Source organism: Leptinotarsa decemlineata, unplaced genomic scaffold, assembly GCF_025532065.1.
Source record: "Leptinotarsa decemlineata unplaced genomic scaffold, Ldec_3_MD MMD2_tig00026316_RagTag_RagTag, whole genome shotgun sequence".
Classification (NCBI taxonomy): Eukaryota; Metazoa; Arthropoda; class Insecta; order Coleoptera; family Chrysomelidae; genus Leptinotarsa; species Leptinotarsa decemlineata.
Window position 1 is genome coordinate 1,263,445 of NW_027412685.1, and position 19,052 is coordinate 1,282,496.

General features: G+C 36.6%; 2 protein-coding genes across 6 annotated transcripts in view; one reads left to right on the top strand and one right to left on the bottom strand.

Annotated features, from left to right (window-relative positions):
• The window catches only part of Samuel (SAM-motif ubiquitously expressed punctatedly localized protein), a 516,854-nt gene that overhangs the window by 390,526 nt on the left and 107,276 nt on the right, over positions 1-19,052 (bottom strand). The gene's annotated exons all lie outside the window — the stretch shown is intronic.
• LOC141485342 (uncharacterized) lies at positions 5,933-7,107 on the top strand. Its single transcript, XM_074181833.1, has 2 exons — positions 5,933-6,136; positions 6,200-7,107. The coding sequence occupies exons 1-2, from the start codon at positions 5,985-5,987 to the stop codon at positions 6,906-6,908; spliced, it is 861 nt and encodes a 286-aa protein (XP_074037934.1). The 5' UTR covers positions 5,933-5,984; the 3' UTR covers positions 6,909-7,107.

The following is a 19,052-nucleotide window of genomic DNA, read 5'->3' on the forward strand; positions in this document are numbered from 1 at the left end:
GTTTATGTGTGTGTGTGTAGGAGAATGCACGGTACAGGGTTTCATCATGTGCTTGTTTGTCTATGTACAAACATACGTCTGCATACTTCGAAGATCCTCCAAGTAATAAATGCTCCATCGGTGTTAGGGCACCAAGTTAGTAGTGGAGTGACGTCACAGCAATAACCGTTCAACGGCTAGAGAGCGACATGTTCACTCCACGACGTGTGGCAGAGTAATGCGTATTCATCGGTCTGCCCTCACCTCTCCTGAAGCGATGAAGGTTCGCTCTAGCCCCGCTATCGATGGTGACACAACGGCAGCCGAGGACTGTTTGCCTAGCGTCTACCCTCTCCGAGACCGCAACGACCACTGCTTGCTCGTATATCGACATCTGTTATCGCATTCAGTTGGAGGTAATCTTGGCGCATGTAGTTGAGAAGTGGGGTTGGCTATGACGTCTTGACGGGTCCTATCAGAGTGTATTTAAGAAGCGTACGAGTGTTGGCTATGTCAGTTTACATCAAGTGAGTTAGTGAGAACTATTATATAAAATGTATTCCTGTGACTGTGGTAAATCTTTCACTCGTAGTGATAATCTTCGTCGGCATCAGCTCCAGAGTTGCCAAGGAGGGCCTGCAGTGAAACGGGTGAGAGTGGATAATGCAACACCTATGTATACGTGCAATTGTTGTAATGTGACAATTCCTATGAGCCAAGTGAATTCTCACCGAAGAACCATGAGTCATAAAAATAATGCATGTGTTCAATTGTCTGACGGTGTTCAAATTATAACGAATGCATTCAATTGCCGCATTGCTACATACAGGGTGGAGAGTTCGATTGTAACCAGTGACTACATTTCATTTTTCAATAAGATTAGGCAGAAGGTCATTGAATTACTGGAATCAGCCATCAGGATCCATAAAAGCATCAAGGTGAATATGGAAGTTTTTGGGAATTATATTCTTCAGACTGATGATTCGAGGGACACGAAGTCATTTAATTCCCAAAATAAAATAGTGGACCAATCTTCAGATTTGAATGCTGTTTTTGATGGATTCCGTGATGTAATTGTGGCACAAACGACTGAGTTCCAGGATCGTGACTCAGGTATTTATTTTTTAAAAATTTCAATAAGATTGAATAGTAATATTTTTTTTTTTTTATAATTCAGGTTGGACTTGTGAAAAAATATTGTTTCTCGAGGTCAACATTAATAAATACAGTCCACTGGAAGGACGTTCATATGTGAAGCTGCCTCAATGTATTCAATGGAAGAAAGCTGTTGTGAATGTTCGTAATGAAGATCAATATTGTTTTGCTTGGGCTATAACATCAGCATTATATCCTGCAGATAGTCGAGTGTCCGAACTTACGTCATATCCACATTTTTCCACTGTTTTAGATGTCACAGGTATGGATTTTCCGGTTAAAGTTAATAATAAGAGTATCGAAATATTCGAAGATAGGAATGATATTTCAATTAATGTTTACGGTTTAGAGAGTACATTTGAGAAGGGTAAAATGAAGTATGAAGTGATTGGTCCATTGCGATACTCACAGAGAAGACTCCGGAGACATGTCAATTTGTTGTTTATAACTGATGACTCCGGTAATGGTCACTATTGTTGGATCAAAGATCTTTCAAGATTAGTTTCTAATCAACTATCAGCTCATAGACAGAAAAAATATTTTTGTGACGGATGTTTGATATATTTTTCTGATGAGAGATTGCTTTTACGTCATAATATGTATGATTGTAATCACATTAGTACCACAACACCAACTACTAATTTAAAGATCAATAAATATGGTAGAATGGTTGCGGAAAATAAACTAATGTTTGAAAACTTTGAGAGGCAAATGAGGGTGCCATTTGTAGTGTATGCTGATTTTGAATCAGTGCTTAAACCGATTCATGTGAATGAGCCAAATCCTGGAAGTTCATACACGATTAAAACATTCAAACATGCCCCATATTCATTTGCTTATTTGATAAAGTGTTCATATAATGATGATTTGACAAAATTTGTTACATATAGGGGTGTAGATGCAGCTCAGAAATTTGTGAGTAGCATTGAAGATGATTTGAAAGAGATACATGAAAATCATCTCAGAAACCCTAAACCAATGGATACACAAACTGTCGAAGAAGAAGAACAGTTTGTTGCAGCCAGAACTTGTGGTATATGTAATAAAGCATTTACTGATGGTGACGTCAAAGTAAGAGATCATTGTCATGTCACAGGAAAGAAAAGATCACATGCCGCTCACTCGAAATGTAATTTAAATTTCAAAATACCAAACTTCATACCTATCATTTTTCATAATTTAAGTGGTTATGATTGTCATTTATTCATAAAAGAATTGTATAGGAATAAAGAGAAAGTTGATGTTATCCCGCAAACTAAAGAGAAATATATATCTTTCACGAAGCATCTCTTTACACACAGCTATACCGATAAAGATGGTGTGGTTAGGAAGAATTATCTCAAAATGAGATTTATCGATAGTTATAAATTTATGACTAATTCGTTGGAGAAGTTGGGTGCAAACTTGACCTCCGATCAATGTTTGGAGATGCACAAACATTTCCCACAAATTGAGAAATTCAATTTGATGAGACAGAAAGGTGTATTTCCATATAGTTTTGTTGATGACATTGACAAATTGAATTATCCATTACTTCCGACAAAAAAATCAGTTTTATGACACACTCAATTGTGAACATATATCGGAAACTGATTATGATAGGGCTAGAAAAGTTTGGAATTTATTCGAGTGTCAGAATTTGGGGGAATACTCTGATTTGTATTTGAAGTCGGATGTATTGCTACTATGTGATATTTTTGAAAACTTCCGCACCACAAGTTTAGAGATATATAACTTAGATCCGGCACAATATTACACTGCACCTGGATTATCATGGGATGCCATGTTGAAGTTCACTAATGTTGAATTGGAATTACTAACTGACATTGATATGATTCACTTTTTTCAAAAAGGTATACGAGGTGGAATTAGTCAATGTAGCGAGAGGAAACATATAGCAAATAATAGATTTTTACCCAATTATAATCCCAACGAACCTTCCACATTCATTACATATTTAGATGCAACAAATCTATACGGTCACAGTATGTCACAACCTCTACCAACAAGTGAATTTACATGGTTGACACCAAATGAAATTCTTAATCTCGATGTGATGGATGTGAGTACTGATAGTCCGTATGGGTATGTATTTGAAGTGGACATTCATTATCCACAAGAGTTGCATGATAAACATTCTGACCTTCCATTTTTAGTCGAAAAAATAATACCACCTCGTACACAATCGAAAATTCCCAAATTAATTCCAAATTTGAATGATAAAAGAAATATATTGTTCATTATAGGAATCTACAGCAAGCTGTCAAAAATGGATTGATTGTAATGAATACACATAGAGTATTGAAATTCAAACAATCATGCTGGATGAAACCCTATATAGATCTTAATACTGAAATGCGTAATAGGTCTAACAACAAATCTGTTAAAGATTTCTATAAACTAATGAATAATGCGGTGTATGGAAAGACAATGGAGAATGTAGATAATCGAATTGATGTTAGACTCGTTACACATTGGGAAAATATAAAGAAAAATATAGGTGCCAGCACTCTCATAGCCAAACCAAATTTCAAAAATTGTTCAATTTTCACTGATAATTTCGTTGCCATTCAATTGGGTAGAGTGAAGGTTCATTACGATAAACCATTATATTTGGGATTTTCCATATTAGAATTATCTAAAACAGTCATGTATGACTTTTTCTATGGATGCATCAAACAACACTTTGATGAAAATGTCTCTTTACTTTACACAGATACCGACTCGCTCATTCTTAAAGTAAACACAGAAAATTTTTATGAATTCATAAAAACTAACATAAGTAGATTTGATACATCCAATTACAGTATAGTTAACCAATTCAATATTCCAGTAACAAGTTCAGTCTTGGGTAACTTCAAAGATGAATTTCCAAATGATCCAATCATGAGTTTTTATGGTACAGGTGCTAAAGCATATTATGTGAAATCTGTTGATGGTGAATTTAAGAAAGCCAAAGGGGTTAAACGATCTGTAATAAAGAATGAATTGACATGCGAAGATTATCAAAAAATCGTCGAACAAGGTGGTATGATATTCAGAAAGATGAATTCATTTAGAAGCGTGTTACATGATATGTATACTGAATTAAAAAATAAAGTTGCATTATCATATCACGATGATAAACGATTTATCATTCCGAATACTACCCACACTCTTCCTTGGGGTCATAATGATATTGAATTTTATGAAAACGATCCAAATGAGAACATTCGTTGGATAAGTAATATTATTCAACAATCACAATCTCAGGAGACTCCATTGGATCAATTGATTAATTTATTATCTGCCGAGATCAATGATTGAAATATCATTCAATATCTTCAAAACCGGAAAATTCAATATTGATATTTATGTAGCCATTTATAATTAATAATATATGATAGAAGTAATGTGATATTAATGTATTATGTATGTATGTATATGTATTACTGTAATGAATATAAAATGATTAAAATTTTATTTGTATTATTTCTATTTCCCTAATCAATTACTGCAATATATAGTATAATGTAAATGACAGAAATATCAGTTTGAAGAGAATCATCGTAGAGTGCACAATGTCTAAAACAATCGATAAGTTTGGTAGAAAAAGAAAATGGGGTGGTAATGTCATTCGAGGTCCTCCTGGGAATGGTTTTAAATTAACAAAAGATGGTCATTATGACATGCAAAGGAAAATATTGAAAAATACAAGTGAACCAATTGACAAGAGTGATTGTGTAACTGTATCATATCTTGAGGGGGAAATTAATGGAGCAAAGGAAGTTATACTTCTAGCCCTACAAGCTGCAATACAATCCACAATAGGCAATATTGCTCGGGACGCCCGGCAAGCATTTAACGATAAAATTGCAGAGGCTCGGATAACTTTCACTCGTAAATTTGACAAACTTACAAGTGATGTAGACATAAAAATGTCTGACATAACAGCGTCTACAAATAAAAAATTTGATGCTATGTCAAACATAACAGGGACTACAATGAAAAAGTATGATGTACTGGAACAGAGAGTTGAAGTATTGGAGAAAAACCATAAAGAAGTTTTGGAGAGAAACTATAAAGTCAGGCCATCATCATCAGGTGGACTGGATATCCAGGACTGAACATTAATCCAAATCATAGAATAATACAACCAAAACCAAAACCAACTGATGATGTATTAATGGAACCAACATGGTGAATGTATTCCCTCGTTAGGTTAGGTTAATAGCTACGTTAGGTTAGCTGCATACTTACGTTAGGTTAGGTGTTAGGTTAGTATTCCCTCGTTAGGTTAGGTTAATAGTTACTGTAGGTTAGGTTAGGTTAGGTTAGGTTAGGTTAGGTTAGGTTAGGTTAGGTGTTCGGTTGCATAGCGGTAGGTTAGCGTACTAGGTTAGGTTACGTTAATACATACGATAGGTTAGGTGTTCGGTTGCATAGCGGTAGGTTAGCGTACTAGGTTAGGTTACGTTAATACATACGATAGGTTAGGTGTTCGGTTGCATAGCGGTAGGTTAGCGTACTAGGTTAGGTTACGTTAATACGTTAATACGTTAGGTTAGGTGTTCGGTTGCATATTATGTTACGAACGCGCGCGCGAAGAGGGCGTAGATGTCTCTCCAGATGTCCCGCCTACCTGGGCCGGAGGCCCCACCCACCTGGGCGGAGCCCAGGCAGTGGGCGGGGCCCGTTAGGGCCACGCCCCCCCCCCCCCCCCCCCCCCCCCCGTCGCCACCAACTTTTCGGATACCCCGCCCCTTTCCGAAGCCCCGCCCCCTTCCGAAGCCCCGCCCCTCCCCTCCCCGAAGCCCCGCCCCCCCCCGACTCCCAACATTTGCGCATGTACACCCCTACCCTCATCGCGCATGTGCGCTCCCACCATTTCCCCACCGCTCACGCATCGAAGTCGATACCCTCCGGAGAGCACTCCACAACATTCAGTTCGAGAAGTCATCTCATCGAGAGCAGTCCACTCCACAACAAGGCAGTACGTTCCAACGACCAACTTGATATTTGAGTAAGTAAATTAGGAATGTTATTTTTTATATCAACTAACTTTGTATTATTTCTTCTTTTTCAGAATGGCAACCAATACACAGGAGGTGAATAATGCTGTGGCGTCTATTCTGCCGGTGTCCGCTGACCAGGAGGAGGCAGCATCTTCGAGAGCGGTGACGGTTGACCAGCCAACCACTTCGCGTTCGCGAGTTAGGTGCAGATCTTCTAGCCCTGACTTATTCGAGGAGGAGGAAGTCAGGGCTGTGAAGAAGGTTTGCCAACGACCTGCAGCAAAGGTTGGTCCTATTTCAAAGTACCGAGCTACTTGCAATAGGACTAATCCTTATGCAGGTAGTTTTTCGACCTCTCGTAAGAGGGCCTCCACACCAGCAGCAGCACCAGCAGCAGTGGAAATTCCGAGGAGTCCTTCTCCGGAGTTGGTGATATTGTCGCCGTTGGTGACGCGACTACCACCGCTGCCAGCGACACCGGCGGATCCTGAGGTGTTGGTGCCACAGCCTATCGGAGAGGTTAGTGAAAAGATGAGTGTTTTTCTGCAGAGATGCAAGAAAGCAGAACGAGCTGCCCGATCTAGCGAGGCCGAGTTGGTTACCATGAAGCGACAAATGGCTGAAATGGATAACCGACGGAGGGAACTCCAAAAGGAAATGGCCGAAATAGATCGGAATTATGCATCTCTGCAGGAAAGGTGTAAAGCAAAGACCTCTTCGATAGAGCTGTACAAAAAAGTAGTGACAGTTATGGACACTCTTTTTGTAGATGAAGTGTAAATGTAAGATTAGTTTTAGGTTAGTTAGGAGTATTTAATTATGGTAGTTTTAAGTTTATATTTGTTAAGTTTATATTGAATAAAGGAAAAGGAAGTGAAATAAAGGGTGTACACTGTTTTTTGGTTTGGTACACATTGAACAATGCGATGGTTGGAGCATTTTTCTTCACTTCCTCTTATTATCATTATTATTTTTTTTATTTCAATTCCAAGTTCTTCTAGACAAATACCTCACATCAATTTTGTGTTCTCTAATCACTTGTAAATAATTTCATGTGAAGAAAATTAAAAAATAAAAAAATAGACATGTTTCATAGTGAAATCGACAAGTATATTTCATTTGTATTTTATCCATTCAAGTATCTCTTTCATTGAATATGTCTTATGTCACTTTGCAATTTACCCCTACTCATTGAATATGTCTTATGTCACACTACAATTTACCCCTACTCAATGTTCCACTCCTCTCCCACTCCCTCTCGAAAGTATAAAAGTAGAAATCATCTGATGAAACATTCAGTTGATCAGCTAGCATCGAGATGGAACCCGATTCAACCTCCGAACCCTATAGCTGCCCGGATCAGGGGTACAACTTCAATTACTGGGATAACAGCCAGGTACAGGTTGTCTCTTCCACCACGGAACCCCACAGTCCGCCATACGAATACCGGGATCACGACATCAGGATGCAAGTTCAGCATGTCACTGGCAGTGACGAAGGACACTTGGATGACTCGGAATATCCAGATCCTGACGGATGGTGGGACCCTGCTTATGATGACATTGTCCCAATGAGTAGCGACGACGACGATGATGACGACGACGACTCTGGTGATGATGCTGATGACGAGCTTGACGTTAGACGTCCTCCACCATCCCCTATCCTCATCGAGGATAGTCCTCCGCCATCCCCAATCCTAATCGATGATGATGTCCTCAATTCCGATGATGACATATAATCATCTACTCGTCCATCATTTCCTTTCCTTTCCTTCCACGGAGTACACACTTTTTGGTTGGTGTACACGAGGCACTGCGAGGCTGGGGCAGTGTCTTCCTCCCTTCCTCTCCCTCTTATTAGTTTTTTTTCCATAATAATCACTAGAATTTCTCCTAATAATCGCTCAGAGTTTCATTCTTGATGTTTTCGAATCTCAAACACTGTTCTACATTTCACCCCCTCCATTTCATTTCTTCCAATATAAATATAGCAACAATCCCATTTCTATATCATTCTTCCACAATGTCGAGTACAGGACCCATCCAAGTACATGAAATAGATTCAACGTCTGATCATTTGAGTACAACCTTCGCTCAATTTCTGCAGCGAATCTATGATCTTCCTGATGATTTCGCAGAACGAGTGGAACAAGGTATTCAGGACGACATAGATGCTGTTGACGATAATAATGCGGATGATGTGATTAGTATATCATCTGATTCAGCTGATTATGACGACGACGACATCATGAGTATATCATCTGATTCAGATGACTACTATGAGGATGATATCATTAGTATATCATCTGATTCAGATGACGATACCATAATTATTGTTTCTGATGATGAGGAGCGTTAGTCCATATCATTGCATGGATTAATAAAAAAATAACAGCCCTTTTCAGGGCTACAATTAAAGACTGAAACAATAAAAAAAATAGCTCTTTTCAGAGCTACCATTATACTTTCAAACAGAAACAGATTCATACCATTGTTAACATTATGTTAACATTATAATCTCAAACGAAATATATGTATGTGAAAGTATTCATCATTATATGCATATGAATGATTGACAAATGCCAACTTCAACTTTCATTTAAAGTAGTACTCATCATATGCATAGATATTCAATGACTATCAAATTCCAAATTTCGACTTTTCAGTCAAAGTAGTAATTTATTTGTCATATAATGTATAGATATTCAAAGACTAACAAATTTCAACTTAGACTTTTTATTAATCAAAGTATTCATTTGTCACATAATCTATGAATACTAATACAACTAACTACTGTTTGTGTGAATAATGTAGCCCTGAAAAGGGCTGTTGTTTTTTTTTTGACCAGTAGGTCCACGGTTATTGTGCCACAGGTTGGACATTATTACATATAATACATGTAGATACTCGGGTGAAGTTTGTTAGTGGCCTCTCGCAAGCTTCACACCAATTCTGTCCCATTTCCATAATTGAGACAGTGTTGTGGGTGTTGACATGGGCATACCACCCTCCATTATTGTTTCTATGCGAATAAAACCGAAAGCAGCACCAACATAGTTTTTTGTTCTCTCCATCTATTGTGCTGATCAATACGTATGCATCCAATGCACAATACAAATCCAAGGGATCTTCCAGTGTCTCACTGACATTGAGTGTTCGCATACCGATCCTCATAGCACCATCACCTTCAGTTGTGTCAGCTTCTATCCCTTCATCATCTCCTTCTTCATCCATGACCCTCTCAAACTCCATCACTCATCATCTTCGTCGCTTTGGTTGGCCTCGTTTTCAACTTCGTCTATCTCATCTTCATCGACTCCAACATCTTCTGCTTCAACTATTACTTCCTCTAGCGGAACATTGACATCCTCATCATCTGATTCGTCTATCCAATTGTTTTCATCAACAGCAGCTATTCTATTTAATGCAGCATTTATTTTTGCAGAATTCATCTTGTTGTTGTTTGCTCACAGTTGTAGAGAGTGAATGAATGAACTCTAGGTTTGCAAGTCAACTTATATAGGAGGTGATGCGACTCCCACTTGACTCGTTTAGAGTGGAATAGTAGGAGAAGTTATCCCACTATACTTCCACATGATGTTGATTGTATAAATAGAGATCGTAGGTATAGGAGAGAGCATTCAGAGTTTCTGTAAGTCATCTCTTTATATTTCTAATCGAATTAGTAAAATGCCGTTTCCAAAAGAGTGGAATGAAAAACCAAAAGTGTGTGTCTACCCAATGATGATTGCAGGGGCTATTGTGTGCTACTTTTGTCAAATAAGTAGACCTAAGGATTCAATCAATCCATGTACTGGTATGTGTAGTGATTGCGTGTTGCGGATTCAACTATCGCCTCCTTCTCATCCACCGAAGCGAACAAAATCGGATTATCGTCAACAACAGTTACAGTGTCTGAAGTGTTCCGAACCTATAATATTTAACAATATAGGTATCTGTAGAAATATTTGTGGTATCTGTGCTGCCGTTCCAACTCCACTGCAACGTTGTTTGCGTTGTGATACATATTCCATGAATTGTTGGAATCATGTATGCAATGCATGTAGAAGTACTTGGGATCTGTGTGAGAAGGTTGGTCAACTCTACCCCAAATAGAATCCATTTTTTTCAATGTTGGTGTTTGACGCACGAGCAACAACTATTGAGGAATAGAGTCAAAGAACGTTCCACATCCACAGAGACATATTAACATTTTTCATTTTTATTATCGTTATTTCCTCTATTATTAATAAATATATATATATTTTGAATTTATTTGTATTATTTTCTAACATTTAAAAATACATGCATGCAACACAAAGTTTTCCTCTTAAATGACAAAGATTGTTACATGCGTGAATAGTTTAGTGAGAGAGCGCATGTGCCAGTTGATGAAAGAGCGCATGCGCTAGTTTATTTTCTTCTATAAATGGTGAGGTCTCAGTAACATCATCACCTTTCCTATCCACATTCTATTGCTATCACATATCATTCCTCAGACCTTAATAATCATGAGCTCTATGCCGCTATTGATTGCTGAAGATGGTTCACCACTTGTTGATATCGATCAGACTGATTTTGAAAATATTCCAGTATTACATTTATCGAGTCAAGATTCGATAAATGATTTTGATATTAACGACTTCGTTAACTTTGCAGATGTGCCAGAACCAAATGAGCAAATTATTATTGAAAATCCGATCGTTTCGCAATTATCATCACTCAAACACTCTTCATCTACCCTTCCTCTTGGTGTTGATAAGAAATCTAGAACAATCAAGAGGAAGGTTACTAAGGCATCTTCATCGATTGTCACTGACTTTAAAGAAAAGAAAGAATCCAAAAGTGTTGTGCGACAGAAAAAACCCGCAACGAAAAGTGACAGATCGAAGAGGAAGCCAAAAGGTACTCCTAAAGAAATGAAGAGTGATTTGAAAGCTGAACCGCTATCTTCTTTCAGCCCCCTCCATCGGTTTGGGGAAATGAAAAGGAAAGCAAAATGCCGTCTTGTAAAGGCACAGATGACTATTGCTGAACTTGAAAAGAGTGAGCGAGCTATTAATGCTAATAATGAAACTCTTGAAGCATTAGATGCCAAGATTGCATTAGCGAAGGTTGAATTGGCTAAATGTCTAAAGATGCTGATGAACTCCGTTCAAAAATTGGTAAAGATAAGCAATTCCATCAACGTTCGAGAATGCAAGCTCAGGCTGAGCTTGAGGAGTCGACTAAGCTTTATGAGACAGCATTATCAGTGAGAGATAATTGCAAAAAGAGTTGGATACTGCATTTCAAAGTGACGGCGATTAGTTTTGGGAATGATAATGTGTTTTCAATATCGTGAGTTGAAAAATATAAGCGGGAATGGAGTATACAATTAATTTGGTTTGGTATACACAGAACATTGCGAATGGCTGGGGCAATGTTTACCGCTGCAATATTTTTCAGTTCACATACTTATAATTGAAATGAAAACAATAATGAACTTTAATATTACTTTATTCATAAAAGTCACTATTATATACATTTAAACCATATTTGATTCATCAATCCAAGAATTTTGTTCGCTAGGAAGGCCTAACCACTTTACATATACTTTATTTTTTCTTCTCTTCAACACCTTCTCAATCAGATATACGTCAGGATTCTCGGTTCGTAATAACTCTTCTTCGTAAAAACATCCTCTAATCGGCTGTTCATTCATATCTTCAAGATTATAAGTCGTTGGGATGGTTTTATTAATTTAAACAATCTTGAATAGCTCCGTGGTAAAATTCGCAGTGTAAGACTTTTCAAAAATATGTTTGTATTTACTTATACGTACAATATCATTTAATTGGAATTTGGGTTTACTTTGTCTTCCTCCAATTCCATTGATACCCTTGAATTTTAATTTTGTTGTTGAATCAACATTGATGGGTGCCATACCTATTGTACGATGAACTTTATTATTATATCTACTAGTTATAATTGAAGAATATCAAGCCATTTGTGGTGACCTCTCATCGAAAATTCCTTGTAGAGCCATGCCTTTATTGTACGAATCACTCTTTCTGCTATAGCTGCCTTCTTTGTGCTAAATGTTGAATAATGATTGATATTATATTCTCGCATGAGAGATGAGAAGCTTTTATTGAAAAATTCTTTCCCTTGATCGCTTTGTATGTGTTTGGGGAGTATTTGGCTTCTTTCAGTACATGTTTCATTGCATTAGTTACTGTACTACCTGTTTTATCTTTAACTGCTACAGTCCACAGATATTTGGAGTAACAATCTATCACTACAAGTATATATCGGTATCCTTCATTACTTTTTGCATAAGGTTGCAGTTCAGCTAAATCTATTTGCCATAGATCTGCAAAACCTTTGATGGTGGTTATTCTTCTACGAAAATTACGTCTTGCAGGTTTATGTAATTCATTAACAACTTGTCGTTTGACATCACTTATTTCATTAGTCATTCTATTTCAATATGATTAAAGAGAAAAGGTGATAATGTTACTGCATTGAATGATGATGTGACAGTGATCATTACATGTGAATATGTTAATATATTATACCTTCTTCACGTAATTCTTCAATTATTGAAATTATTTCATTATCATGTCCGGTATGTCCGGCTGACTTTGAAGCTACCAATAGTCGTAGGCGAGCAACTAACTCTTTCGGTGAATTCCAGTACACATAATTCACAGGTTTAGAATTATATATTTTCTCCATTTTCACTCGTTTGAGTGCTCCACCAATTTTACTTCTACTTCTTATTGGATATTGTCGTGAGTCTAATAGAGGTTTGATAACTTCACGAAATTTTTTAGAATTTGTATTTTTAAAACCATTCTTCAGATGATATTGTTTATATGGAGCATTCGTTATTTTCAATATTTTGGAATATACTTGACGAGTTTCTTCATTATCAACATCTTGTGGATTCTTCAAAAAAATCATATCATACAATTCTGGACTACCTGCGCATTCATATTTTTTCACTTTATTAGCATCCCAAAATGAAATGTTTCCATCTTTGAAATTTACCACTAGACTTCCCATTTTCAGCTTTTGTGTAATTGGATCCATACGTACGCCAAATGTTCCATCATATGCTGGATTTCTAGATTTTATATTATTCAAATGTTTCATCAAAACATCTTCACCACTTTCATTCATAACAGGTGAGATGTCAGGATCCGAGGAATCGATGTGGGACGATGATGGTGTTTCGAATAGAGTTGTTCTCATATCGTCTTGAAGTGTGCTCGTGTCACTATTCACAGATGATACACTACCAAAAGATTGTTTTTCTTCCTATTGGAGTACTCATGGGATAATTTGAAGTAGATTGAACAGTTCCATGATTTGGTGATAACACTGGTGATTTAGAAGTAGCGTTTGATGATAAAACATTCAATGGTTTCATTATGGGCTCATACAATCTTTCAAGTGTCGTACGATTTTCAATATTATCATTCTTGATAGAGTTGAATTTCTGCCTGACAGCTTCTGTTGTCTCTACTAGTTGACGTTTCAAATTTATTTCATTGTTTTTATTTTCAGGATCTTTTTTTGTATTCATAATGCCCTTTTTTTTGAATTAAAGCTTAATTCGTTGGTGAAGTGACCACTACAATATTCAGTGATCGAATAAGTTCCAAAACAAGATCATGGGTATATAAAACTATCGAATCCTTTGCGATATCTACCTTCATCTATTTTTCTATCCTTATCAATGACTAGAAATCCATATTGGTCCTCCCAGCATTTAACACACATCAATTGGAATTGTTTGAATGTTACATCGGGTGAAACATGATCTGAATAAATGTGATGTAAATTCGTCTCATCTTGTTTGAACATTATAATGAAATTGGTATTGTCACGCACTAACTGTTTGGGTACCCGTGAATATGTCTGTGCTAGATAAAAACAATCAACATCCTTATGACGTCCCATACAGAAATATGATCTAATAATATCTTGCTTTTCACATATCACATCATCGAAAATGAAAACAGAATTAGGCTTAGCGTCGGAGGGTTCCACTATTTCTGCATTATTGCTGAATGTATAAAAACCTAATCCTTTTATAGGTTCCAAAACACTTCGCAAGTACTGATATTTAGGTTGATTGAGTGATTTCGAATAGAGATACACATTTCTAAATCTCAGTCCTTGTGGATGTGTTAATAGTGATATCATTGCATTCGTCTTTCCACAATTTGAAGGTCCTATAATGAGTCCTCGAACTGATGATGGAAGTAGTGGACCATGTCTGAATACCCTTTGTCCATTCAATCCACAACCAAATTTCTCATCTAGATTATCTACAGCAAACTTTTCTTTCTGTTTTACAATGCGCATCGTGCCGTGGTTGGAGACTATATAAATGTTATTAGCTTATTCATTTCAATGTGTACCATCAAACGATACGGACGTATTGAAAGTGATCGTAAAATTAAAAGAGTTGTGGTTTTGTTAATGATTTAATAAACAAACTTCCTTTCGAATTACATCTACCGGAGGTTATCAATACTGTGGACCGGGTACAAAATTGAAACAACGTTTAGCTCGTAACGACCCTGGAATCAATAAATTAGATATTGAATGCAAAAAACACGATATTCAATATTCTAAGCATCCATCCGATCTTGCAGCAAGACATTTAGCCGACAAAGAACTTGAATACAGCGCTTGGGATAGGGTTAAATCGAAGGACGCGAGTATTGGGGAAAGAGCAGCTGCATTACTTGTCACCAACATTATGAAAGCGAAAAGACATATGGGCATGGGTTGTAGTACCAATAAGAAAAAATGTAAGAGGAAACAAACGAAGAAAAATAAAATTAAAAAAGTTGCATTTGGTGCTGGGATAGTCCATAAAGTGCGAAATGTATTGAAGAAAGCTGGTGGGAATCAATTTGTGACGAATAATAGCAAAAAAGCTATCACTGTGGCATTGCAGGCGGCACGTAAATACCTTAAAGCTGCCGGTGGAAAGAAGAAAATCCGCACACCACGCATAATTCCTGTTCCCAAGATCGGTGGACTTTTACCATTGATACCAATTTTTGCTGGACTATCCGCACTAGGAAGTTTGGCGGGAGCTGCTGCTGGTATTACCAAGGCCGTGAATTCGGCAAAAGCCAGCAGAGCGGCTTTAATGGAAGCCAATCGTCACAATAAAACCATGGAGGCTGTAGCATTAGGCAAACGCGGAAGTGGAATATATCTCAAACCATACCGTAAAGGTTTAGGACTATATTTTAAAACCATACAAAGCCACAAACAAAACAAAAAACTAATTGAACCCCTACCTCAGAGGCCTCTTACTGATCTCGATCTCAGTTATTATGCACAAAAAATGAAAATTCCACATTTTCGTGGTGTTTTTATGCGTGATAGATTACCATCTTCAGGTCCAAAACAAAACGAGACAGCTATTGTTAATTTAGATGGAATAAGTGGACCAGGAACACATTGGGTGGCATATAAAAAATGTGGGAAAGAAGTCACATATTTCGATAGTTTTGGAGATCTACCCCCACCATTGGAATTGACTCGATTCTTTCGAAAATGTTCGAATGTAAAAATCAAATATAACTATGATCGACAACAGAAATTTAATACAGTTCTCTGTGGTCACTTGTGCTTGCAGTTTCTCTCTAAATAATTTTCCAAATAAAAATGGATTCAACACCAAAACTGGATCGGGAGGCTATCAAGGGAATGGGGTTTTCACTTAGAATGTTTTCAAAATATGGTACCTTGAAAAAAATGGATAAAGTGATGCTTGCAAATATGCCTAAGGAAGTGATACTTGCATGTGTTGCACATGAGATTGCATATGTTTGGGAAAAGTTGCCTAAGCATCTGCAAGATGACATCGATATAATGAAACATAGATATTGTTATGAGCACCACCACCACGATCAAAATTCAGAATCGGATGTTAATGACGGTCCTATACCTCGGAAATCTATGTGTTGTATTTGTAATATAGAGGATGTGAATATTGGTATCAAAAAAATGATACTTATTACAATACAACACCTTCCAAAAAGTGTAAATTGTCTCAAATGTGCTGTTGCTGTGTACAATAATAAATGAAATGTGTTTCAAAATATTCATCAGTCATGTCACGAAAGTTCGAGCTACAAGCTGTCGGGACAAGTGTCTTGAGTGCGGATTTTTTTCCACCAATTGAATTGGATAGGAACAGTCGTTATGGATTAGGACTTTTGGGATTCTATGGGTGCAATACAATCAATAATATAACTGAAGCTAATAACTTAGTTAGTTTTAGAATCAGTAATGACAACTCATCGATACCCCAAAAGTTGACAATTGAAATTCCATGTGGTGCTTATGAAATAGAAGAGATCAATGCCGTCATACAGAAACATATCATGTTCAGATTGTTTCATGATAAAAAACCAAATGATGTCGTTGCAGATGATATTTTCTATCTACACGCCAATAATAATACATTCAAATGTGAAATGCGATCCAAATATGAAATTGATCTGACACATCCAAATTCAATAGCAGAAATGATGGGGTTCGCTCATGAAATATTTCCACCAAATCAGATACATGAATCATCATTACCAATAAACATTACAACTGTGAGACTTATCCGCTTAGATTGCAATATAATATCTGGTTCATATATAAATGGTGAAGAATCCCACATTCTTTTCTCATTCGATATTGATGTTGAACCTGGCTACAATCTTACTAAAGAACCACACAGTATTATATATATGCCTGTCAGTCCAGAAGGTCGTCAATTGATTCACAACATTACAGTGCGTATTTTGGATGAAAAAAATAACCTTATCGATTTTGGAAGTGAAGAAGAGATTTTCATTATTTTGGAATTGAAGAAAATCGAATAACTGTTGTTATGGGTTTCATTTATAATAGACAAAATCGCATTGAACAATCCCAAACGAGTTGCACTATCAAAAAGAAAGGTGTGCATAAAAAGAAGCTCATTCCACAAGTGTATGCTAAACAGTTAGCACATAACGCTCTGTCTGTGAGTGATCTTAAATTTTTGAAATCGATTGGATTGAAAGTGAGAAAATAACAATGGTGCTCGAACAAACAATGAAAAGTTGAATATATTCAATGAACCAGTGCTCGATCATTCTCTCATAAGTTTACATGAGCACACATATAAGCCCTATGGATCACCGCTATTCAGGAATTCGGATGAAATCAGAATTGCAATCAATAATCAAGATGTTATACTAGATATTGCCGAGAGCTTCATTTACATAGAAGGTAAATTCACCCCAAAGATGTAGCGAAAACATGCTATCTCTCGAATAATGCAATTGCATTTCTCTTTGACGAAATTCGTTATGAAATGGGAGGTGAACAAGTGGCTGTTGTTAGAAAACCTGGGATAACATCTACAATGAAAACCATGATATCATTTGGACAATCTCATGCTAACACATTATTGACATCTGGTTGGGGACTTTCACAATTGAAGCAAGATATCTTGGATACAAACAGTCATGTTTTTAGTGGAAAACTACCACTGAAATATTTGATGGGTTTTGCTGAAGATTACAACAAAAGTATCTTGAATGCCAAACAGGAATTGATTTTGATTATCGCTCGATCATTCAAAAACTCATATATAGGTGAGGTTGATGCTGATTTGGAAATAAATAAAATCGAATGGAAAATAAGCATATTGTACCAGATGATAAACACAAGCTCAAACTTTTGAGTAGAATAAACAAAAGCGGTCTGAATGCCAAAATCAAGTTGGCGTATCGTATGTGGGACTCTATGAACTACCATCATTACGTGGGACTTCTTCAGACATATGGCCATCAAAACAACTAACGCATTGGAAACTCCTCGTTTTGTCATCATCGCATTCCAAAGTACTACCACATCTGAAGATAGAACACAAGATATTACAAAATTCACAACTGCTGATATCAATAGTATTCGAGTATACTTGAATTCTGAAGTTTATCCATATGAGCGTTGAATTTGAATTTCGATAAAAAACTTGATGCTCCTGCTTATTATGCTTTTGAGAGTTTCCAGCGAAGTTATTATGATAAAGATATGAGTGAACCTCTGATGGACATTGGACAATTTAGAGAGAATCCACTATTCGTCATCGATTGTTCCCATCAACCGAATGCAACAAAATCATCAACTATTGATATAAAGATTGAGTTTGAGACGAGGAAGACCAAGTTTCCAGACAACACTAAAGTATATGCATTAATTTTGCATGATACAGTTTTAACATACAATGCATTGGATGGTTCAGTTCATAGCAGATATTGACACTTTTTTTCACTCTATCATGTACTGTTTTATGATCTTTTTTTTTTTTTATTTGTAACTGACTTATATCATGTATTGTATTTTATATCATATTTATTGTTTTGTAATCATTTTCTATTGTATTTCATCAGATTTAAATAAATAAAACATGAAAATAATACAAAGTTTTTTATTTGACATTATTTATGATTTACAGGAACATACAGACTATCTAAAATAACTTCTTCCTCATAATCATCATTTTCGCGACCATCTTCAATTTCCTCTCGATTTTCATCATTCAATTCAAAGTGATGAATAATCCATTCTGGCAAGTATGGTTGGAGGCTATACAGGAATCTTCTTAGGTTCAGTTCAATCATAACCTCACAAAGTTGCCACAATTCAATTCATTATCCAAAAATTTGTTGCAAACTTCTGCACCACTCCAATAGTTCTCAGCATCACGAAGGCATAATTCGATTTGTTTTTCATCATAGCATACACTCATATTCATAAACGCGTGCATGTTCGGCTCCATCCACCCAACACCTTCAAAATAGAACGACAAATGTGAGCCGATGAATTTGAGATCTACAATATCGACCCAATCTTGACTGCGTAC

Bases quoted from the DNA above. Each gene is read 5' to 3' on its own strand.
- LOC141485342 (XM_074181833.1), top strand. From the start codon at position 5,985: ATGTGCGCTCCCACCATTTCCCCACCGCTCACGCATCGAAGTCGATAC. The intron at 6,137-6,199 runs GTAAGTAAATTA...CTTCTTTTTCAG, and splicing joins ACGACCAACTTGATATTTGA to AATGGCAACCAATACACAGG.